Source organism: Falco biarmicus, chromosome 8 (assembly GCF_023638135.1).
Source record: "Falco biarmicus isolate bFalBia1 chromosome 8, bFalBia1.pri, whole genome shotgun sequence".
NCBI lineage: Eukaryota > Metazoa > Chordata > Aves > Falconiformes > Falconidae > Falco > Falco biarmicus.
The window spans coordinates 254,605-279,910 of NC_079295.1; the positions used below are offsets into that span (position 1 = coordinate 254,605).

The 25,306-nt window shown below is 45.5% G+C and overlaps 1 protein-coding gene across 1 annotated transcript in view; it reads right to left on the reverse strand.

The window, feature by feature from the left end:
* Positions 1-6,903: 6,903 nt before the first annotated feature.
* Positions 6,904-25,306, reverse strand: part of LOC130153710 (heat shock factor protein 5-like) — a 28,281-nt gene continuing 9,878 nt past the window's right edge. The window contains 5 exon segments of the mRNA XM_056348955.1: positions 6,904-9,937; positions 10,692-10,869; positions 16,777-16,936; positions 21,647-21,894; positions 21,897-22,164. Coding sequence (XP_056204930.1) covers positions 9,898-9,937; positions 10,692-10,869; positions 16,777-16,936; positions 21,647-21,894; positions 21,897-22,164 — 894 coding nt within the window. The 3' untranslated portion in view covers positions 6,904-9,897.

Here is a 25,306-nt window from a genome sequence, read left to right on the forward strand (position 1 = left end):
ATGGGGAGTGCGACATATTACAGGTATTTCTCACTCTCCCACGGGACAAGCAATCACTGAAAGAACACATCAGACATTAAAGCAATATTTACAAAAGTTTGAGAAGATTACAGATGTACAAGAGAGACTTGCTAAAGTTCTTTTTGTGTTGAATCATCTATGTATATTTGCAGAACAGCAAGAATCACCTGCATGGGTATCTTAAAACATGTAAAGATGATGTTCCAATGTTTGTTATGTACAGGGATCTTTCAACTGGTTTGTGGAAAGGGCCAGCAGAAGTAAAGTATGCTGGAAGAGGTTATATGTGTGTACTTACCCCCACAGGGCCGCAGTGGATCCCAGCAAAATGCACCAAAGCAGCAGTGAGTGATGCTCCAGTAACCAATGTCAACTTGTGATTGATTTATTAATATTGTTTTAGCTATATTTTAAGCATAATGTTGAGAATTGTTGTGTTAATTAATTTTGTTGTCGTAGTTGTAGCTTTTGTGCCTAAATCATTGTTTGATTTGCAAGAAAATGTATGGGTAACTTTAAGTAGAGCTATTAACACAACCACGTTTTGTGCAAGTTTGTCAACCCCTAGCGTACCCTTTTTAACTTGTTTAGTAGGTGTGCCGTTAAATGACTCAGATTGGATCGCCCTTAACCAGTCTCTTAACCAGATGCCAAAAGTTACCATATTGGCTCGAGGTAATAATATGAGCAGCTTTTTTGAAAAATTTGATAACTGAGATGACAAACTCCCTATTGGTCCTAGCCCTCAAGAAATCGAACTAGTCGATTCACTAAATGCCTCTTATTGTGTATATTTGAATTCTTCCCGGTACCCTTGTGCTGGTGAAGCCTCTAACATGCCTTGTAGTACAACTGCTATCACTCCCGTATATCCAATTAAGAATCAGTTTAATTGGAGTGTTTGGTGTAACCATACCAGTCGAAATCTGTCTAATCCTGCACCTGGAGTATTATATCCTAGGAAATTACCCCCTGGTTTGTTTTTTATTTGTGGTAATAGAGCATGGAATGGAATACCCTCAATGCCTGTAGGTGGTCCATGTACCATCGGTCGTCTGAGTTTAGCCTTACCACATATTCATCCTAACAAATCAAATCCAGTGAGATGGAGAAGAGACACTTCCCAGATCCTTGGTAACACCTGTGATGATAACGTTCAACTTTGGAACAAATGGGAGGTATTTTTTGCTTCGTTATTTATCCCAGGTGCCGCTGCTGCTCGGGCCCACAAAAATTTAGAAAAGCTGTCTTGTTGGGTGGTTAAACAAGCCAACCTCACCAGCAGAGTTTTATCAGACCTAGCTGATAGTTTAACTTTTGTTCAACATGCTGTTTTGCAAAACCGCATGGCCATTGACTTTTTACTATTAGCACGTGGACATGGCTGTGAAGATTTTGAAGGCATGTGTTGTATGGACCTTGAAGATAATTCAAGCTCCATACATAAAGAAATCAAACAATTGATGGAACATTCTCAAAAAATTCAACAAGATGTTGGATTTTTTGGCCTTGAAAGCTTAACAAACTGGCTTGGGATAGGAGGCTGGTTAAAAAGACTGTTGCAAAGTGTGTTGCTTATAGTAATAATTGTTATCATTGGATTTATATGTTTAAGCTGTGCTCTCTCTTGTATTCGAAAATTATTTGAGCGTGTAACTGGACCAGTTTTCCTTGTCCAAAAAGAAAAAGGGGGAATTGTTGCAGAATGGACGAAAGAGAACGGCCACGGTTCCATAGAAGGACTGTGTGATACAGCTTTTTGACATAAGTCTGGAGTGAACCAAGCTAGGCCGCAGCGAGAAATTACCAGACTTGCTAGAAATGGAAAATTACCAGGCTTGCTAAAAATGGAGAATTACCAGGCTTGCTAATAAGGGAAGAGAGATAAGGTTATGCTGACCTTGTAAATAACTTTGAGGAATTCACATAGATAAGAGAGAAAAAAAAATATATGTAGTTAGCTATCCGCAGAAACCGCAAATAGGAGGATGTATGAAAATGTAATCCTTTAGAGCTTAGCCAATCAGCAGATGATTTGGAGGCATAATTAACTGGAACTGTATATAAGACATAATCGCGCCATAATAAATTGAAGCTTGCTCTATCACTCACATTGAGTCGGCCACATGCTTCCCCTCGCTCGTCGCACTCTTTGCCAAGTGTGGACTAATTCTACTAACGGTGCTAAACCAGAGGAAGCTGTAAATTCCACCGACAGCGCGACTCTTCTCAAGACACTGTCAGCGATAGCGATTCCGTCCACACCTCCTCTGCCCCCAAAGCTTCTGTCACTGATTGCAGCGACCCTCACAACACAGGACCAAGCACGGGAACAGGACAACTCGGACAATGATTTTATTGACCCTGAGAAACCTTTTGATCCAGGTCCTGTAGATCTGGAAAAGGAGCTAGACCTTTCCCCCACCCCCTTGTCTCTCCTGATGCATTGATTGTATTTTTGGGGAGGGTGAAAGGGAGTCTGAGGGATTGGTGGCAGGAATGCAAGTGGGAAACACTTCAGTGATGGGTTTTGGGAGTCGCTATGGCATGTTCAGTATTTTGTCAGACAAATCAACCTGCAGAGTGGCAGCCTGTGCAATACGAGGCTGTTAAAGAGTTAAGCAAAGCAGTGCGGGAAGGGAGGATTCATAATACATTTGCTATGTCCCTTCTTGAAGCGATGGCAGAGCCTTATACACTCACACTGCATGATTGGAAGTCATTGCTTTGTATGGTACTAACTGATACAGTATATGATGTGGTTATCTGATTTTTGTGAGCTATGTGTAGTGGCCTTGACTGAAAACCTTAATCGGGGAATTGCTGTTAACTATGAGCAGTTGGCTGGAGCAATTAACTGTGCTGATTCTGTGACTCAGGCAAGGTATCCCAGGGACAGCTGTTTGCAAATGAAGGAATGGCTATTAAGGCAGTCAGGATGCGGGAGTCTTGCCACAGTCTTGCAGGGTCCTAGAGAGTCACTAACTGTAATACTAACTTGATTGATTGGCTTCAGAATATTTTGCAACAAGTCGAACATCAGGAAGCTCAAGGGTTGCTTTTAAAACAACTAGCTGTGATAATGTCAATGAAAATTGTAAACGGGCAGCTTTCACAATCGCAACCCCAACATGTGTCAAATGATTGTAACGCAGAACTCACAGCGGACTGTAATTCTCAGGCTGAGTTCTGGAATGCAGCATAACACATTTTTGCTTCTCTAATCTCTTCTGTAAGAATAGTACACGCTCTTAACTTGCTTAGTAAATTAGGCTGCTAGCTTGCTAAACAAAGTAATACTACAAATACTATTTTTTTTCCTGGCTTATTAACAGATGTTGATTCTGTCCATCATATGTTGCTACAGAACCGAGTTGCTATTGATTTTTATTATTAGCACAGGGACACAAGTGTGAAGACTTTGATAGGATGTGTTACGTGAATCTGAGTGACCACTGTGAATTAATTCACAAAAGTATACAAAACTCAAAAGCCTTAAAACAAAGATCTGCAGCAGAGCCAGGGGCTGGAGGCCTTTGGTCTCTTCTCACGGCTGGGAAACTTTGGGCCCTGACTCAAAAGTATTACAGGATTAATTATAATTATCTTTAACCACCTTATTGATGTTTGCCTTATGTCTCCCATGCTTTTTTCTTCTGTATTCAGTGTTTAGTTGATTGTAACTTAAAGCAGGTCGTGGTCACCCAGCTACACACACCCTTTGCCTTGTCACAATTAACAAGCAAAAAAGAGGAGGATAGAGAATGTCTGAAGAGAGATGTAGGAGAGGAAGCTGGAGAATATTTGACCTAACAAGAGATGAGAGAACAGCTGGGTATTGTGAAGGAGACTAGGAAAGATAAACATGGTTATCTAGTGTCTAATAGGTGTCTGCATGCTTGTAGCGATACATAGCTATGTAACTACATGAACGATTTCTGCCCTGAGCCTGGTGGAGCATACAGCTGCGGTTTGTGTCCGGGCTCAGAGATGTAAATAGGGGCTTCTCTGTTATGGTAAAAGTGTCTCTCTTTGCATAAAAAAAGAGAAGGAATGAAGGGAATGACCCCGAGGTATGTTCAGAGAAGGCATGCGATGTTTCGAACTTTTTGACTGAACCAGTTCTTGTTTGGTGTGCCCTTCCACCTATGTATAATGTTAATCCAAAAGAAGCTGATATTGTTTACACTTTGAATGTCGATAATTGTCTTTCTGTAGATGCTAATGTAGTAGGAGGCTATGATGGGAACGTGTCGCAGCGGTTCTTCTCTTATCCAGAGTAACAGCAGGGAAAGCATTAAAGAGTTAAATCACCTTGTTTGGTAGGCAGTTAAGAATGTGAGTCAAAATTGCCACTGCTTTTTGTTGTTGGTTCAAGGACATGGCTGTGAGGATTTTGATGGTATGTGCTGCGTGGATTTTAGGCGCCCCATTGCAGCAACATTTTATCAAAATCTGAGAAAATTTCAGCCTTTTTTGGCATCCATTCACTCAATTGGCAGTATTGTTTGTTTGCTATTACCTTGGTTGCTGTCATGTTTGCAAGGGCCCTGCAGAACATGGCAAACCTGGTACTAGCTGTTCAAAAACAAAAAGGGGAAATTGTAAAATTGTACGGAACAAAGACAGTGGGTTATTTTGACATTGATAATATGTCTTAGTTGTTTTTTTATTTGTTCTACTACTTGTGCCTTGTTTTTGTTCGATTTCAGGGGTTCTTTTTGTGCAACAGGAAGGGGGAGATGTAGGACAAGGCCTCAAGGACAAGAGTCCAAGTACTGATAGCCTGATGAACAGAGACTTGTTAGAACTTGTAGGGCACGAGCCCTGGGAGCAAAGGAACAAGCTAACTGCAGACCCCTGAGCCGTCACAGTTGAGGAGGCAACCAGACGGACAGAGAAACAAGTAGCCAGATAAGGGAACGGATGGCGCCAATATGTAATCAAGAAAGCCGCGTAGAAAGAAACTCCCCAACTTTGGAATAGAAATTATTGCTATGTCAAGATAAACTAGTAAGTACCTATTGTTCTAACGGTGTGCCTTAAATATTAACCAATCAGTGTTTTTTACGCTTAAGATTGGTTAAATCAGTGTGTAATATGTAGAAGGTAGAAACATATATAATTGTAAGAAAATCACTAATAAATGGACACTTGCTTGCATCAAGCGGCGTCCCGTCTCTTCATTCGCCACACCCGGGACCAAGACCCTCGCGGCTCGGGACCGGGACAGGGACAGTTATCCCCGCGGCTCAGACCGGGACTGGGGCCAAGACCCCGGGACCGGGACCCCCGCAGCTGGGGACCGAGACCGGGACCCGGACCCCCGGGACTGGGACCCCCACGGTTCGGACAGGGACCGGGACCGGGACTGGGACCGGGATTCTCGCAGCTCAGGACTGGGACTTGGACCACTGGGACCCGTGACCCTGGCAGCTGAGGACTGAACCGGGTCCCGGACCCCCGTGGCTCGGGACCGGGACCCCGGGGACACGGACCCTAGCGGTTCAAGACTGGGACCGGCACCCCCGGGACCTTGACCCCCGCGGCTAGAGACCGGCACCGGGACCCTCGGGACCGGGACCCCCGCAGCTCGGACCGGGACCAGGTCTAAGATCTCCGGGGCCAGGACCCCCGCAGCTTGGGACCAGGACCGGGATCCCTGGGCCAGGACCCCCGCGGCTTGGATCAGGGACCAGGACTGGGACCCCCGCGGCTCGAACGGGGACCAGGACTGGGACGGCCGGAACAGGGACCCCCGCGGCTTGGATCAGGGACCAGGACTGGGACCCCCTGCGGCTCAGGACCCTCTGCGTCTCGCAGCGAGACCAAGACCTGGAGCCCTGGGACCGTGACCCCTGCGGCTGACGGCTCGAACCGGGACCGAAACCCCCGTGGCCGGGACCCCTGCGGCTTGTGACCTGGACCGGGACCCCCGGAACCGTGACCCATGCGGCTCGGGACCGGGTCCGGGACCGGCACCCCCAGGGCTCAGGCTGGTTCCGAAACCAGGACCACCGGGACCCCTGCGGCTCGGATCGGGACGGGGACCGGGACAGCCGGGTCTGGCGCCCCCCGCGGCTCGGGACCTGGACCGAGATGTCTGGGCCCGGGACCCCCGCGGCTCGGACCGGGACAGGGACCGGGACAGCCAGGACAGGCGCCCCCGTAGCTCAGGCCGGGCCTGAAACCAGGACCGCCGGGACCGGGATGACCGGGACCAGGACCCCCGCAGCTTGGGACAGGGACTGGAACCCCCGCGGCTGGGGACCGGGACAGGGACCGGGATCGCCGGGACCGGCGCCCCCACGGCTCGGGACCGCGACCGGGACGAGGCTCTGAGGTCGGGACCAGGACCGGGACCCCCGCAGCTCAGGACTGGAACTGGGACACCCATGGCTCGGGATTTGGACGACCGGGACCGGGACCCCCGCGGCTTGGATCAGGACCACGACCCCCAGGACCGGGACCCCTGTGGCTCGGGACCGGGACAAGGACCCCCGGGCTCGGACCGGGACTCACCGGACTAGGGCTCGAGACCTAGACTGGGACCGGGAACCCCGGGATGGTGACCCTTGCGGCTCGGACCGGGCCGGGACCGGGAACCACGGGGCTCGGACCGGGACCGGGACCCCCGCGGCTTTGATAAATGAATTGTAAAGGCAAACCAGCTCGTTTTGTCATGACTTGTGGAAATGCATCCGTATCCTGTGCTGACGTGCTGTTTTGTTTTGCTGCAAACCACACAAGTCTGCATCTAGAGAGGACAACGTATTAGTCATCACCAGTGCCCTTACACAGCCTCTTCACAGCCTCACTGCCTGGACTGCAGGCGTGCTCTTGCCTTTTCCAGGCATCCGAGTGATGGGTTTTGCCTCAATATTGCCTCCACAATATTTTATTTTTCCTCAGTATTTTCAGATGACTCCTAATACAGTTTCACATATGAAGCACTTTACTCACTTGCGTAGATCATTCGAAACAAAAAAACCCCACCCACCCACCATGAATAGTGTATCTACGTATTTTGCCACAATGCAGGTATGGTTTTCAATTATAATTTCCAATTCAGTACCAGGGTTAGTTTAAATAATTTAATTCTTCTTCTAAATGCTTTACCAAAACACGTAACAAATTCTCCCTCTATGAATGCTCTGCCAGCGCATGCTATAAGCTTGGCAACTTGATCGCTTGCTCAAAGTGATGATATATTGAGCTGCTTTTGCTTCACAAAAGTATTTTGCTGAGTTGTCAACCCATGTTTCAGTCTTAATATTTTAACTTTTCTCACTTGTCCGACCAAAGAATCATATTTATCTTTATGTTGAGTTTCGTAGTGTTGACGCAAATTGTATTCCTTGAACGCAGACACTGAATTCTGGCATATCAGACAAACAGCTCGCTCTTTGTACTCCCTGAAAAAATAATCAGAAGTCCACTTTTCTTGGAACACCCCGCACTCGGAGTCCATTTTTCTTTTTTTTTGACATGATGGTGCGCGCGCTTCCCACTGGTGCTGGCTTGCTCGTCCTGCCCGGGAGCTGGAGGGAGGGAGAGATGGGGGAGCCGCCCCCCTCCTCAGCCCGGCCGCGCAGTCCGGACAGGGTGGCCAGAAGGGACTGAAGGGACTTTGCCGCGCCGGGGCTCTGGCGACTCGCCCGAGTTGGCTGGGCCTCGCAGTGCAGAGGCTGCCGGCTGAGCTTGCCCGGCAGAGGAGATGCCCGCGCCTCTCGCCCGCCGCGCACCGCAGAGGAGGAGGAGGGGGAGGAGGAGGAGGAGGGGGAAAGGAAAAAGCTCCTTTCTTGAAAGTGGAATGGCAGAAGGTGCCATCGTGTTTTAACATATGTGGACAAAATTATTCTTTAGAGAGCCTCAGTTTACTTTTAAGTAAAGAACTTACTCAAGAACCCAAAGCCAGAGTATGCGGTGCATTTGTAGTTTATCAGTTGAGTTTTTACTCCCAGATTCGTTTGGAGCACAAGGCTAAAGTGCATCTGATACCATCAGTACATGCCATTTAGCCCACAGCAATCATCCAGAAAGCATCAAGTAACCTCTCTGTTATTTTCTGGCTGTAAAAGTGCTCATCCACAACGCAAAGCCAAACAGCTTAGCTTGAAACAAGAAAAAGCCGAGAGAGGGTTTACACAGCTGTCACCTAAAGGTTCCCAGCTGAGAGGCACGTCTACAGGTGCTTTCGTTTCTCAAGTCTCAACTAAACTCCTGGCTCACTCTGGCGTGATCTGAAGAGCCCGAGACTGAGCGCTCAGCCATGGTGCTGGAGCAACGCCCGCTGGTTTCCCGCTGCTGCCCCGACAGCCACTGCAGCATGAACAAGGCAAGGTGATGCTGAGCGTCTGTGAGGAGCTCTCTCGCTAACATAGTCCCAAGGTCTTCTCAAGGTGGCTGTGCAGACAGAGTAATAACGAGGAGCGGCTGGCATACAGTGCCCGTCTGCCTCTGCAGTCAGCTGAATAGTTAACTGCATCCTTGGCGTTGTTTTACACAATTCACTGTTGTGCCTGGAGGCTCCTGCATCTCTGCTGTACATCTCCACTGAGGACCCAGAGATGGAGACCTGAACTTCTGCTTTGCCTAACAGCTAAATTACACTTTGTATAGAAAACTGATCACGTGGTACCTTTGGTGGCAAGTTGTATAGATCTGTGACCCAATGAATTCAGAGTTGCTCTCCCAAAGCTCTGAAGTCTACCAGCCTTACGGTTACAGAGTCCCTACAGGGATGCACACACTCCAGCTGGGTTCTGCGCTCTCTCCTGAACTATGAGCAAGGAGGAGGAGGAACTGAGCGTAGGGCTTCTCATCTCTTCCCCTTTCATGCAGCACAAGGCACTCCAGAAGCAGCCACGGCCTCACCGAGCCTCCTGGCCAAAAGACTTCGATCTTGAGGGCAAAGGCTGAAGAGTGCATGAAAGTGAGAGAGACACAGGGGCAAGCACTCGTCCCACCTTGCAACATCACTTGTTGGCATCTTCTCATCTGATCCCAGGCTGCAAAGGGTCGCAGCTCCACTTGTGAATTACTGGGTACCCTTACAGCGGTATTATCAAGTAAGGAACAACGTTAGAGTAGCAAAAAGACACGGCTCTGCCCTCGGCTGGGGAGGCACACTGGGACAGCCTCCAGCGCCAGACCATTTTTAGCAAAAGCAATCACAAATACAGTTAACTTCTTAGCTGACTTGTCTACAAAGAGGGAAAGGCTCCATACGATAAGCAGCACCCATTATTACTCTGCTGCAGAATTTAGTTCTTCCAGAAGTAATACACTCTGTTTTGCCAGCATCTAACAGCAAACCATATAACACGAAGATGCAGAGTTAAGGTACCTGTAAATGCACTGGTTTTGTTTCCCGGCTTTTGTGCTTCCCAGGGCTGTCCTTTGTTGTGCAGCTCTGATATTTTCCAATTTTTTTATATTTGGATATAGTAATTGCTAACACAGAGTCTAAGGCTAGCAATCATAACATCTATTTACAACACGCACACTGGCTGTGTGCACCTATTCCACCAGCCTCCCGTTTGCTTCAAACATGTCAGTCTCCCTGAGGACACGTTCAATGAGAAACCACCCCCCACCCTGCAAAGCCCTGCTTTACTTGCTGCCGAGCCTCCTGCATCCCCCTGGGCAGATTACCTTTGGAAGGCTGACCAGGGAATATTTACCAGCTATGGAATCAACAAAGTTCAGCCACATGCCAACATTTCATGCTGTTACCTAAACGGTGTCAGAACTCTCAGAACTCCATCAAAACAGAACTGGTTTGCACTTTGGTATTAAAAGTTATGTCCAGGCCTGAACACCTCGTTGAGGGCTGGGCCACACAGCAGGCTCCTCTGGGCAAAGATTTCTTTTCTAAGCAGCCATTACGCAAGTACCAATCTGTGAAAAAAATCTGAAACTCAAAGAGAAAGAACCTTGATTTGACATAGTGCTCTTGCTGCATGTCCCGTAGAAGGGAGGTCACCCACATCTTTAGATCTAATGGAAAGTAGGAAAGAAGCACCAAGTGCAAGGTTCTGCATGTGGGCTGGGGCAACACCAGGCTGGGCAGAGAACGGATGGAGAGCAGCCCTGAGGAGAAGGACTGTGGGGTGTTGGTGGATGAGAAGCTCAACTTGGCCCAGCAACGTGTGCTTGCAGCCCGGGAAGCCCAGGGCCGGGGCGGGTGGAAACTGGGCCGTAAATCCTGGGCCAGAGTTATTTCCTGCAGCTTCAGAAAACTGCGTGGGTCTGGTGATGTCTGGTCGCTGTTTTTAAACCCACACCCCCCCCCAGTCGGTATTTCTAATAACAAAGGGTTAAAAGCCAGCAGGCAGTCCCCGCGGTGGCGCGCAGGCAGCAGGCAGGCAGGTGCCAGCGGAGCCCAGAGCCCCCAGCAGCATCAAGGGCAGCACCCACCGCCGCAGGCAGCGCGGCCGAGCAGAGCGGAGTGTCCGCAGCAGCGCGAGCCCCGCGCACCGCCCCCCCCGCGGGGCGCCCCCCCTCGCTGCCGCAGCCGCCCCGCAGGAACTGGGACGGGGTGCAAAGGAAGAGCGGCCGCCGGCCTGGGAACTGCTCCGCCGGGCAGCGGCCGCTGGGTGATACACGTGTCAGCGAGAACCGCTGGAACAGGAAGCAGCTGTTTCTTCCAGCTGTGACACACTCACCCCTGGTCATCGAGAACACGGAGAGAACACCGATGCGACACCCGTTGCCGTGCCAAAGCTCCATTTCTTGCAACATCGCTACACGTCTGACAAGGGAAGCCAGCTGGCAGCTGCTGCACATCTGTCACCGCCAGAAAGCACCCCCGCTTCCAAGGGGCGTCCACCAGCAGACGGAGATCTAGGAAGAAAAGGGAACGCTGAGTACACAGCAGGGCTCGGGTATGTTTCCCTCGGCAGCGTACAGAGCAACCGCATTTCTGTCGGGCACTACAAAATACGCTTCCAACGGCAGACTAGAACCTGATCACCTGAGGCCGACCCTGCCTGGGCAGGGGTACAACAGGGCACACACGGGAAACCACATCCCACCCTGCTCCCGGTAACAAGACTATCGGTAAAAACATCTTTATTACAGAAGGTGCTACTTATTTAAAATACCTTATTACAAAACATCTTATTACAAAAGTTATTTTTAAAAAAGTAGTATCTTGTTACAAACCATCTTATTACAGAAGTTACTACTGGTTAAGAAAGATCTTATTACAGAAGCTGTAAGGAAAGGTTTCGCCTCAGTTCATCTTACTGCCCGGTGCTCCCTTAGCACATCCCGGCCACAGCTGGGAGCTACACAAGCCGAGGCGGTCCTGACAGCTTCTCTGCTCCCTTCTCGTGCGTTTTGCTCAGGGCTGGCTCGTATGAACACGCATGAAGCCATTACATGGATGGTTTAGGTGCTCTTCCACATGGATCTCCTGAACACCACAAGTAGAGGATGTGCCCCCTTTATCCTTCAAACAGTATTTTAACATGAACACAAATGTATAGCTATTAAAAACTTAAGATCTGCTATCAACATAAGTACAATCTTCCTCTAAAAGTTTAAAAAATATTTTCAAGACATAATTAGAACAGAGTACTAGAATAATAAATAACTTATCATTACAGATACCATTAGCATCAAAAGGAAATTATTAAACCAGAAGAATTCCCCAGGAACGTAAAAGATCAGCAGCTGTGACATACATACACTTGCTGGTGAAACAGAGAGCTGGTTCAGGAAGGAAGAAGGTTTCCTGGTTAATCACTTAGAAAATTAGCTCATCTTTCCTTTAGCTGCTCTCCTGAAATCTCAGACCCATTCAGACCCAGAATCTTGCGACTTTCCAATGCTTTTGTTTCATACACGATCCCCAGTAAAGGGCCACGGTACGACTGCAAGCAAAGACAGCGAGAGCACCAACCACCACCTATGCCGAGCATACTGTAGCTCCCAACAACGTTAAATAGATAAATAAATAAGTGAAACAGATTCCTAACAGAGCACTAAAACCCATCTGCTTCCCAGTAAGGATGTCTCAAGAAAGTGTTTAAGGGTTCCTGTAAAGTTCAGACTTTCCAAATCTAAAGAATACAAACAGCTAAGGAATTACTTCATATTAATTACTCTGACCACTCGGTGCTTTATAACTTGACAGGTAGAAAACGTAATGAAAGAGGCCTACTGAACAATACCCTACCAAGTTAAAAAGAAAGCAAAAAATAGAGTGGTGTGGGGCTGGTTTTTTTGCTGGTTTTTTGTTGTTTTGTTTGGGGCTTTTTTGTGTGTGGTCTTTGGTGTTTTGTTGGGGTTTGTTGTTTTTTTTTTTAAACACAGCTGAAATGATCCAAAGTGGCTGTTGTGGGCAAAGCTCCACGGCTGCTGGAGTCTGACAGGGGAATCCAGCTGGCAGCTGCTGCACATTTGTCACCCACTTCTCACTCTCTTATTTCATCCTCCAGAAAGCACCCCCGCTTCCGAGGTACATCCACCGGTAGACGGAGATCTAGGAAGAAAAGGGAACACTGAGTACGTATCAGTGCTTGGATATGTTTCCCTTGGCAGCATACAGAGCAATTGCATTTCTATCAGGTACTATAAAATATGCTTTCAATGTCAGACTATAACCTGATCACCTGAGGCCTACTGTTTAAAGAAACAGGAATTCTTCCAATTTTTCAAAAATTTAAATATAAAACCCCAAAGCAGATTATAAGAAAAGTGCTCCCCTTCTTCAGTATGTATTATTTAGAAATGCCTTTGCCACCATGGATACCAAAAGCCAAACATTAATTACTATAAGCCCCTGGCAGTATCTACAGAAAGGCCTGACCTGCTTGTGCCATATCCCTTTGTTTACCCAGAAAAGGCACAACTGCCTCAAAGCACACCACAGCCAGCACCAGGATCCCAGAAAAAAACTCGTGGCGTCACAGAGAGGACAGACAAGAGGCTCCTTTTTTGACAGTTACCTCGATCCACAGCAACACAGAGATACTTCCCACGTATGGCCAGATCTTGCAGGTCAAGAAAGTGAACAAGTACCCCGATAAAGTCACAACAGCGCTACCACTGCAAACATCACCCACAAGAAATTTAACCTCTAAACAAACACATTCACATCTTCCAGCCTCTGTTCGTTCTCTGTACTACAAAGTTCCTGCCCAATAGGCACCACTTTTGCACTTTCTGACACCTGTCTCCTGCCAAAGCAGACTCTGTTGGGAACACATCTTGAAAACGCATAGGGATGGAGAAATGAGGGGGCTTGTAACAATGCACCTCTAAATTATGGCAAGTTAAGACACAGGGTATGACACCCACTCATCCCAAAGAGCAGACTGCCAGGACAGGCAATTTGAAATGCCTTCAATGAATATATAATGACGTCAAGGTAATGGCAACTGAGCTGGAGCAAGCAGCTGCCGCTCGGACTCCCGAGAGCAACTTCGCTTTGGGCTTCACACAGATGTTCAAGAGCTCAGGGCCAGGCCTGTCCCCACATTAACTCTTAACACCTTTGTAGGAAGAGATCTCACTGTGACCGGATAGGAAAACTAAATGAACATTAACAGTATTTTTGGCTGGAAGGTGCAGGAAACAGTTCAAGGGAACAGATGACAGCATGGGAGACCTTGCCTGAATGAAGATTTGCCCTTAGCAATTGCACCTAGAAATCTATTTACCTTGGAGGGAATGAGAGAGAACACACAGTGACACAACTGCAGCGGCATGGGAGTGGGTGGTAAATGTCTAGGGCACCTTGCAGCATAAAAAAGAAAAAAAGTCAGAGAAAGTCATCAGATTATTTGCAGGACTAGACGACTCACAGAAAATATATGGTCAGCCATCGAGAAAGAAAGATTTTTTGCTTAATGTCTCAGCATCAGCTTAAATGCTTCAATCCACAAGTAACAAATGCCCCCTGCTCCATTCTGAGATGCCTATTTCCAGAAAGACGGGCTGCAAACAAAAATTCCTCCCATCAGAATCTGGTCCTTCTCCCGTGCTCTTTTAGAAGAGGAAGCACAAGCCACAGATATTAGGTCCAGTATAGCTGTGCTCACGAGCTGAGTGTGCCTGTGGAGCACAATGCAGAGGAGATGGGGAAGGAGACTCAAAGTATTTACAGAGTTCCTCTTAATCCTTTGTGAAGTCCAAAAGGACTCCTGTTACAAGTGTGTATGCTGCCAACAAAAGCGGACAGATTTATTTCAAAACTCCCATTTTAACAGACAAGCTCAGCTAGAAAGTAGTGGGAAAAGCAGACGCATCATCAGCACCTTCAAATCTATGTCCTAAGAGTGAGCTTGGGGCTGAAAAAAAGCAGTCCCTGAAAGGTGACCTATTCCTTGCACCTCCGTGTGATAAACACGGCAGGAGCTAGAGCACCATACCCATCGCCTCTCAAGAAAAAGAGTGGGAAGGGAACAGATGACACAGCCCGTAATCATTTGCAATGATGTATCTTAGCGCCGAGTTAAGTTCTGCACCCTTTGTAGCAGACTCTGGCTCCCGGGAGGACTCAGAAGTAGTTGAAGAGGAGGGTTCTTCACCCGCTGTGTAGTTAATCTGCATTAATGACATTAACTTACAAAAACCACAGTGGATGCTAAATGTTTGCACAGCTTCAAAAAGGGACTCTAAAAATCAACTGAAGGTTACTGAGGCCTTTTCTGCTTAATGGTACAGAAATGCCGAAGACACTGTTGGAGACAGGACAATGAACTAGAGACACCTTTCATCTAGATTCTGCTGGGCAGAATGTTCTTAAAACTGGTAAACTAGAATTTAGCTGAGAAGGCTGGTTAAATACATTGGTTTTCCATTTGAAGGAAGCAGATAACCCATCTCAGTGATTTATGGTGCTGCAGAGATGGGCTGGCAGCTACGGAGGGAAACCCTGGGGACGGTGTTTTAGGGAAAGGACGCTTGTCTTTTCTTGCTACAGAACAGCTGTGAAATGCAAAGAAGTCCAGTCCACTCTTTGGAGGGAAGCAATGCCTTCTCCACAAAGGCGGGTTTGATTCTTGGTGCGTTTTTACAGATTAACAGCTCGGGTTGGGCTCAGAGCTGCTCCCAGTCACTGAAATGTACCACATTATATTGGCTCTCGCTGTGTGGTATCTAGAACGTGGTGTCACCACGTAACAAAGAAAAGTGATGTTAAAGAAAAGTGACATTAACATAGAAAAAAACAGCCTACTGAAATAGATGGAAGAAGAGCCTTTTTCACAGCAGGGTGCATGTATCAAACTGCAGGCTCAGAAAACTTGCAAAGGAGTGCCCAAAGGAAAACAGGAAAACAGAGAGGACTCCATCACACTCAGAGGGCAAGTTGCCAAGAAACACCTGGAAATCATCGTGATGCATTTTAGCACAGAGAGATTAAAAAAGAAGTTGTTTCCAGAGTCTCACAGAGGACAGGAGGTGCTGACAGACAAAGGTGTAGTCAGAGCAGCAGAAGTCAGCTTGCACTTGAGCCTGCCTGCTTCAGGCTTACAGCTGACATGCAGCCGACAGGCTATGCCAGCTTGGAGGCTTCTATCATGCACCCAACTGACTTTGGGCTAGCTTGAGCCTGATCACGTTTGGCTCAGGTGTGCTGTCTATCTCTACCCTTAACACGCACACCAAGCCCCAAAGGTACAACAGTGGAAATGCAGACCTGGATGACCGTCACATTTCCCAGAGAGTAGACTATGCCAATCGTTGCTAATTAGCGTTAGCATAACAGTGTTTCATCCCTGTGGAACAATCCCATGGGAATGCTTTCCAACATGTTCCTGTACATAACTTTACAACTGGCACGTTAAGCAAATGTTTTGCTTCAGATATGAAAGCTGAGAAGTTTGCTAGTTATCTGTGATACCAGGAAGTAATTGAACAAGAACTCTTGATTATGTGTTTTAAACAAAAGCTTGTCTTTTTTCAAGGTGGCATCCCACCTTTTTTCTCAGCTTCCTGACAGAAAGACTTTATTCCTTACTTAAATGTTTGAAACTGATGGGCATTATGAGCTGAACTATTAACTAGCATCATGATCTGGAATCTAGAAACCACCCTTTGAAGTGAGCAACAGCTCTTCAAACCCCACCATCGGCTCTTTGATGAACAGCTGTGAGGGAAACAGCTTCTTAGAGACTTGCAGGCTGAACCAAATTCCCCTCTAGAATGGATCCCAAGTACTTTTTGTGTCCTCTTACGTCTCTCTAATCTGTGGACATTTAGGTTTTCCCTTCAGTTACTAGATTTGTGAAGTTTTTAGCCTCAGATACTCTGTGGCTTGTTTTTCTCATGTGCTTCAGGACACTACCAGACTGGTACAATGTGTTCAGTGATCTGAGACAAAGAGTTCAGACTTCTACACTAGCTTCATCAGTTTGGTGGGTTTTGCCCCTGGAACTTCCATAGTTACCTCATTACTCAGTGTTTCCTTCACAGCACTGTCGCCCTCCAGCGAACACGTCTATGGACTTAATCTCAATATTGTGACATCCAGGTTTCTGGCACAACTCCCAGAACTTCAAGTTTTATTTACTTACATAATTTATACCCTTTCCCACATCAGAGTAATTAGCATACATGTCTCTATTGAAGTGTGTTGATAAGTACACTAAGAGGTTGTACAAGTTTAGTATTTTAACTGAAGGAACAATGAGGTATTTACACGGCAGACAACAATTCTTCTACTCTCCCCTTTCTGTAATAGTTAGTTTCAGAGTAGCTGTCACCGTAATCTCTGAGAAAACGTAGAATCTTTCTTACCGAGAGAGTTGCCTGTGTCTGAACTGCGTCTTTTCCAGGAGAAAGATTTTACAGATGAATCTGTCTGTTCTACAGATTCGTTCACAGGCTCAGCTCCTGAAGTGAATTGTCTCTCTTCTGTCTCCGATGTCCTGGATTCACTTTTAACACTAGTATTCTCCTTAAAAAAACACAACACAACACCAAAAGAAATAAAACCAAAGATCACTCAATGTTATCTTATAATAAAACTAATATAAAACCAATAAAACAAAATAAAAGCTATTCTTCTCCACTCCAAAAGGGCATCTAACAGGTGGTGAACACTGCCTAGACAGTTGACATAGTAAGTGTTTTTAACTCAGAATTAAGGTTGCTAAATTGAAACAACCTCTTACAAAACATCATATTAAGCAAAATATGAGATCAGAAAACTAGAATACACAAAGTTAGGGTACATGTCCCCACAGTCTGAACTTTTCCCTCAGTTATTAAAATAGCTAGAAGAAATAAGCTAGAAGAAATATAGGTGCACTCATTCTTACCAGCACGTGTAATAATAACGACAGATCTAGCTCAACTTGACAGAGCTGTGTGATGCAGAACCACACGTGAACCACACATTTCTGGTTGGGAATCTCACCCCACCCCATCCAGTCGTTAAGACGTTAAGTTACAACGTGTTGCTTGCTTTTTAGAGCCCTCTGCTGCTGCTCTACATGTATTTTGCAGGCAACCATTTGGCAAACTGGTACATTTCCATGATCATGTGGCAAAAACCTGTAGCTTAAAAAAAAAAAAAAAAAAAAAAAAGACCCGGACAACCAAGTTCTGTTTCATTTTCACTGAGGCAGTACAGGCCCAAAGTTAAGCACCTGGAATCTACCTTTAGACAGAAAAATTTTCACCGTATCACCTGTTCTAGAATAGTCATCTCTTCTGCAAATATCTTATACATCAATAACCTAAAGATGAATGACTGCTCAGAGCCTGCAATGTTTCCTTCTATTAAGGGGAAAAAAAGCTTTTGAAAACCATTATGTGTGAGTTTACAGAAGACAAGAGGTCACACCTGGTAATAAGATAGTCTTTCCAAAAATCATGCTCACCACCTTGAGTCTGTCATTACTCAATGTTGAGTATATAACAGGCTATGTGTATACGTATCAATAGAAACACACATACATTGCTTGACAAAGTTGTATAATAACATTCAAAAAGGCCTGTGCAAATACAGTAATGGAGTACTCCAGGGAGAACTAGTTCCCTCCCACACACCTCCTGCACTTGCTGGATACCCATTTGACTCGGTTTTTCCTCTTTGAAATGTGCTGTCTGGATGTATTGCTTTAGTACTGTTAACAAGGCCACGTGAAAAACACGTGGCTAGCAGTGCCTTTTGTCTGATGTCTGAACCACAACTCCTTCCCAGGCACAAAAACAAAGAAGGCAGGCAGGCTGTAGGTCACTACCTTCACCAGCTAGAATCCAAGTCTCACGAGTGATGATGACTTCTCTATTCCTGGTGACATTTCCATAATAGCAAGTTCTAGAAAAATCAGTGAGCAGCCTTCATCAAGTAGTGAGAGAAGGGAAGATTTCTCAGGTAAGCATTCTAAACCGGATATTCCACCGGACAACTGCTCTAGAAACAATTCTGCAAACTTCATTATTTAAAAAGAAGAGACTAATGAAAAGCAATACCAGGCAGGGGATGTAGATACCAAATTGCAGTGTTTGATAAAGAAAAAACAAGTAACATGCATATTGGGATAACCATTATCAAGAAACTGTTACTAGCATACGTGGTGAAAGTAGTCTAGACACTCTAACTAGCAGTTCTGCAAAGGACCTGGGGATGCTGCAGTGCCCAGTAAGGCTAACGACACCTTGGGCTACACCGGGACGAGCGTGGCCAGCAAACTGAGGAAATTTCATTCCCCCTCACTGGTGAACCTGTACTTCCAATGCTGTGTCCAATTTTAACCCTTACAGCTGCGTGTGTGGAAACTGAAGAGCAGTCATACTGCACAGCACCCCTTTCAGATTTCTTTTTATCACTGTGTTTATAGAATCTTACACACCAACTCTTCAGTAATCTAATGTAATAGGTAATAATACCATTTTCATCCTAACAGCATCAGCCTAGCCCACACAAGTCTGGTTCCCAAGCTATCCCTTTTTTTTATTGTTCGGTCTTTTAAGCGAACATGTTTCTGACCATGGATTCACCGCACCTGTGGACAGACCCTCCACTCAGGTCTAATACTTCTGCAACTTCAGAGTCCAAAACATTGTTTGGCAGAGAATCAAGCAAAGCTACCAAAGCTGACAGACGTGAAAGTTTTGCCTTTTCACTTCAGTTACTGAAAAACGCCAAAACTGCTGCATCTCACTACTTACACGACTTACGAGACACTGACTGGACTATACCTATACCCAGCTGGAACCATGATGGGAAGCTGAGGTACTAAAATTAGCAACTCGCATGAACGGGGTTTGCTGGATTCACCTTCCCCAAAGAAAGCAAGCGTTTCAGCCTTCACATAGGTATGCTGCCAAGGAGACTGAACGAAATCAGAGGCAAATTCCTCTTGATCAAGCATTACAGAAATGTTCTATTTCCACTTTAAGAAGAAAATAAAACATTTCTTAGGAGTAGGAGTGGAATAAGAGGTGCCCATTGAAGGCCAAAGCCTCTAAAAGTCTAGGACAGAAATTCACTGAGGCTGAGAGGACAACGCTGGATCTGAACTGTTGAATGTACTAACTCTTTTCATGTAAAGAGCTGCTCTTTAATTTGCTGTCTTTTAGGAAATCGGGAAAACAGAATAAAGCAGGTTTCTACTAAACTGTTACTTCTACAAGGAAGACAGTTCAAGGCTCAGTGCTGGTCACAAGAGTAATTAAATGCTGGGAAATACTGTGAACGAAACAGAAAACAAAACAGTACCAGCTTGGTCAAAAGGTCCCGTATGCTAAAACCGACAGTTTCAAGGGCTGACTTCAGTCCACAGAGCAGAAACCCAAGATGAAGTACACAGTATCATCGCAAGTCTTCCGGCTGAAAGTAGCTGGAATGTGTAAGCAGGAATGCCCTGCTCTGTTTGCGCTCCTTGTTCTTGCTCTTCCCTACACATCAGGTTACAGTTGTTGTTTTGAGACTTGACGCTGGGCAAGACAAACCTTTGATCTGACCCAGCAGAGCTGTTCTGATGCTCTTGTATGAACAGTGGAGGAATTTGCTCCCCCTCTGCTTGTGTAGAGAGGAATAGAGCGGTCTTCTGTGCACGCCCACTATTCTGTCATAAGCTTGCTCTAAAACACATGGTACCAACAGCCACTGAAAGCCTGAGTGCTTCCAGATTCAGGGATGAGGAAGAAAACTGTGCTGGAGCCTGATGTGAGGAGTACAGGCACCGAAGCCTCCTCTGGAGAGTTCTGCACCTGCCATGACCCCAGGCTCTGGACAAGTAGGGTGTTAAAGTTAACCTTCCCTCTCCCGACTTTGGGAGGAGGAGACTAGTTGAAGAGTAGTTCTAACAGAAAGAGGGAATCTGTCAAACAAAACGCTGAACAGTCCCTGAATTGCTTTTCAATTGCTCAAAAAATGAGGCCAGTTATTTAACCCGTTACAGTCCAGGACCAACATCAGGATTCTCACAAATATACAAAACCTCCCTCCCAAACAACTACGTGGTTCGTGTGCTTAATTCCCCCAGTTCTTGACAAGGAAGTTCGGGTCACGGACTCCAAAGGCCTTCAACAAGGGACAACCTATCATTCTAAAAATGCAGTTCCAAAATTCTAAAACTGACAACATTTAAAGTGCGGTCAACACTTAATATAATGAGTGGGCACCAATTAAGGAGTGCTGCCAACTCTATGCACTAGCACAGGGATGTGCTCTTCCCTACACGGTACTGAGCAGAACGGTCTAGTCTAGGCTTGAGCTATGCAGAGGCTTGATCAGGATACACACCCCTTTCTAGAAAGATACCCAAGAGGAAGATACTAATCTTTATAACGCTGAAAGCAACAACGGGAGGTTTGCGCCAGCTGATGATTTCCGATCTAGAAACTTCAGTGAAGGCGTCAAGCTACCGACAGAACAATAAGACAGTAGCTTCAATGCACACACAAAAATGAGATTGAGTGCCTACATGCAAGGTAGGTCTCATGCAGCAGAAACAGATGCAGTCAATCTCCTGAGCTTACCTTGTTTTCAAAACAAAACAAAACAAAAAGCAGAGCACGCATTTGCTGCCTTAACAGAGTAACATCTAGAATGCCCCTCACCCCTCATGAGACTTACAATTTTACATACCGGGAAGACCAGGTACAGGTAGACCGAAGTACAATTACAACTTGTTGTACACCACAAAGTATAAACCAATGAAGATGCTTTATACCAGTCAAATGTCAATAAACTATACTTTCCACAGAAAACAGAACTTACAACTATTTATCAGAAACAATCTAACCGTTTATCTAAATTTAAGCAAAAATCTGCCTCCAGCAGCAATTCTCAAAATACTCTTCTTTGTTGGAGATTAAAGATGGTATGTTACAACCTAAAAAAGCATCCACTTCATCACCACGAACACACCTGCACTACGCATGTTTCCCATGCAAATGAGCACCCTAACTTGGCCAACAGGCTGACACATGTCATGCTCATTAACATGGGAAACATGGGATACTTTTTCATTCCGTCTTCTTTTTTATATCTTGTTTTACCAAGCAAACCCTTCACTGTACATTAAAAGCTTAATTAAAGAAGCCTTCAGTTCTTAAGCAGGCAAGAATATTGAAAAGCTACCGGTCCAGACCCTAGCATTACTATCAAATATAGTTAGCTCAAGAAAGATGTTGGTTTACCTCCCCTTACCTGCTCTGGACTGAACAATTCTTCCTGAAAAAACATGAGGGAGAACTCAGCTGGGCGGTGATCTGGTTCTTTGCTCCGTTTTTCATCTGCTTCCTGTGTGGTCAGAAGTTCTTGTAGTATTTTAGCAGCAGCAGCAGTTTCTATAGACAGAGTGGGATCGGCAGCACAAAGAATGTCAGAAGGCTGTAATGGAGACAAATTCAGTGCTCCATCTGCTTCCACCAGAAATGATGTGTCTGAAGTTACAGAGTGAGACATTCCAGCTGGCCTTCCTCAGTTGAAGGTGGTGCGTAACTATTAACAGGCGGTGCCTGATTTCCATTAAACTCCAGGATCGAATACTGGCTCTCTACAGGTGCCACTCCCACCTTTTCAGCTTTGCATGATGAATGCACCTCAGCGGCAACCTGAAACGTGGCTTCAAGACTGACTTCTGCCTTCTTGTTTTCTTCAGATATATTACATAGCCAGTCAGACGGCATCAGTTCAGCTTCATAAGATGACTGTATTGGAGGATTCTGGAAAAAACAAAATACAGTGAACTTGTGTATCAAAAAATTACCATGACAGGATGTGTATTGATTCTGTTTATCCATTTATCCAAAAGCTTGAAAGATTGTCCGTTATTCTCAGTTTAATAGCAAGTTTAACCAGAAGAAAAAAGAAAAAAGCTACTGCTTTGTCTTGGTTTTCATTAACCACCTTACTCTTGGCACGCTTCCTTTCTTCTATTCATGGTCTATCCTGGAGAGAAGGTTACTTACTAGGAGCTGGTGTATGCCTGCAGATGCATTGTCTGCACACCCTTTGCACCGCAGGTGTTAAATATACCCAAGCATTCAAATCAGAGACTTCTGGTCTTAGTAGGACCTGTGGGGGTACACTAGAACCACCCTCTTCACGTGCCACATACGTAATAGAAAATGAGAGAGAAAATCCACCCGCCTTCAGTTCCTTCTAAAACTCAAGCATTCCTGTTGTTGTAGTATAAAAAAATCAGTATAAACCACAACATTTTTAAGCAAAAGAAAAAGGTCCACATGCTGTAAATGTGCATATGGACAACACAACTTGAGGAACTCACCGCTTCTTAACCAATAATACCATTTTCCTCCTCAAGTGATTGTCCATAGGCACATCTACACAAGGGGTGCCCCCCAGGAACGCCCCAGTCCCAGGATGAGTGGGAGTTCAAATACCGGTGAAAGCAAATACTGCAAAACTGCCCTGCCTGTCACAGCCTCACATCTGGACTCTCCGGTCATGACAATGTCCCACAGAGGCACAACCCAAAGTCTGCATCGATCTGCATAAAAACCCGACAGAATTTCAGGTCAGAAACACTTCTTGTAGAACCTACAGAGACTGCCTTTGCCATCACAGATCACGTCTGAACACTACTAAAATTTTTCACTGTAATGACATCACAGGACGACAGGACACAATCAGCAATCCAGTGATGATTTTTTTAGTAGCATTCCTATATATCGAATAACCTTTAAAACAGAATGAAGACAATGAAAGAGTTTTTCCAAAGCAGCAAGTCCTACCCAAGTGAAATGATAGATGACATTTTAACAGCCAGTGTCTGTACTGCTACTTCTTCTGGAGGTGACTCAGTCAAAGGACACTAGAAGGGTCATTTCTTCTGACAAATACAAGTCATACAATGATGTTGAACAGAAACTCAGGTCTATTTAAAATACAGCCTTCTTTTGGAAGAGATCCAGTATGAAGGAGTAGTCCTTAGTGCCTGACTATCCTTAGACCTTTTAGCTGAGGTCATGGTTAATGAAAAGCTACTTCCAGAGACGAGTAAATTAGAGAACAGGAAGCTACAGGATCACCTACTAGGAAAGCCGTATCAGATCAAATGCCAGTGAAGGACTTGGTCTCTCCCTGATGGAGATACCACAAAGAGATGAGATCCTGTCTCCTGGGTGTGTGAAGGCAAGTCCTAGTGTGGATTCGTGTAGATGTGCCAGTTTGCAGATAGCCACAAACTGTGGAGGGTGGGGGGAAACGGAGGGGGAAATAAAACCTGGAATTTGAGAAATTTAGGTTTAGTTAAGCAAAATCTTTTCATTAAAGGCTAAGCCACCTTTATGTTTTTATGAGATAGGTTCAAACATTATTCCTCTCATTTGATTTTTTTTTCAGTTCTATTTTTTTAAAATGTTAATAAGGTGTTTCATTTCTGTTGCATTGCTTGTTTAGTGTCATAAGTAGTCAGGATTCTAAGTAAGATCTGGATTACCAAACCATCCAGGAATAAGATCATCCCTGCCAAAAACCAACCAACCAACCAACCCACCCATACTGAAGCTTTTTCTGCCTCTTCTTAGGGGACCTCAGCTTGAAGCTGTTATAGCACATATTGTCCTCTTGGATGCACTACAGGATCTCGTGTGTATTTCCAACAGGAGAAAGGGGCCACACAAAGCTACAATTTAAATCCTTTTAGTTCACCTGGAGAAGGATGGGGGGAGGCAGCAATGAAACAAGGAAAACCGATAAAAGATTGAGAAGTCAGGGCCTGAAAGACTAATAGCTTGCTGGTCATTCAAGCTCAAGAGGAAAAATGGTCTAACTTAGCAGAAGTGGTGAAAGAGAAGACGGGCATTTCACTTACAAGATTAGCGTAGCGTGTGCAGGAATTAAAGCACAACCACACCTTTTCAGGGACCGCTAGGACTACACAAATCTGGCTTGAGTGCTTGGGCAATCGGAATTAGTTCAGACTTGATTTCTTTTTGAAATAACATGGCTGATTATCATTCCTTATTACAAATAAAAGCAAACTACTTAGGACTGCTTTTAAGGTCAGAAAGTTGTTCTTTTTTCTTGCACGTTTATTTCTTCCATTTCCCGTTACCTCTTGCTTCAGTTCCACAAGGAAATACCGACAGCTTAATAACCATGGTAATAGCAATAATCAAACGGCAGGGCTGCTATTAAAAAAAAAACAAAACGAGGTGGGGGCAGGGAAAAAAAAAAAAAAAAAAAAAATCGCTGAAATCCCATATGTAGCCTCAGTTCACATCTATGATAAAGCAGCGGGGAAGTATTGAGCTAATGGTTGTGAGCTGCCAGCACTGCTGTTGCAGAAGATAGCAGGAGGTCTCTCAAAAGACTCATTCCTACCCAAGGATACTGATTCATCACACTAATCCAAACCCCACTTAAGAGAACCCAAATGAAAAAATGGGTAAGAAGTTGTACCTGAGCTCCCTGTTTTGTAACCAACCGTGATGAGAGTGTAATACAAACCTCTGAAACCCCGATTTCAGAAACCTGGTGAGATACACCATCATCAGCCACCATGTCTGGGTATAACCACCTATGTCCCCTTGCCATTCCATGCAGTAATTCTCTGTAGCTTTTCCTGGAGAGCAAACTGCAGCCAACCAACCAGTTAGTTACCGGCCTGGTCTGCCCATGTTCCAGGCAGGGTCACCTAACACTTTCAGCAGCTCAGGTGCGTACTGTACAAGCCCAGCAGCTGGCCCCCAAGACCCAGAAACTCCACCTGTCTTAAATCTCTCCTAAACTTAAAAGTGATGCTCTCTGCAAGACCCAGTAAGAACAGCACAAGGTTAGGCTTCCTTGTCCAAGAGTGCCCGCTTTTCCTTCTGAGACCACAAAGCACCGTCTGGATCC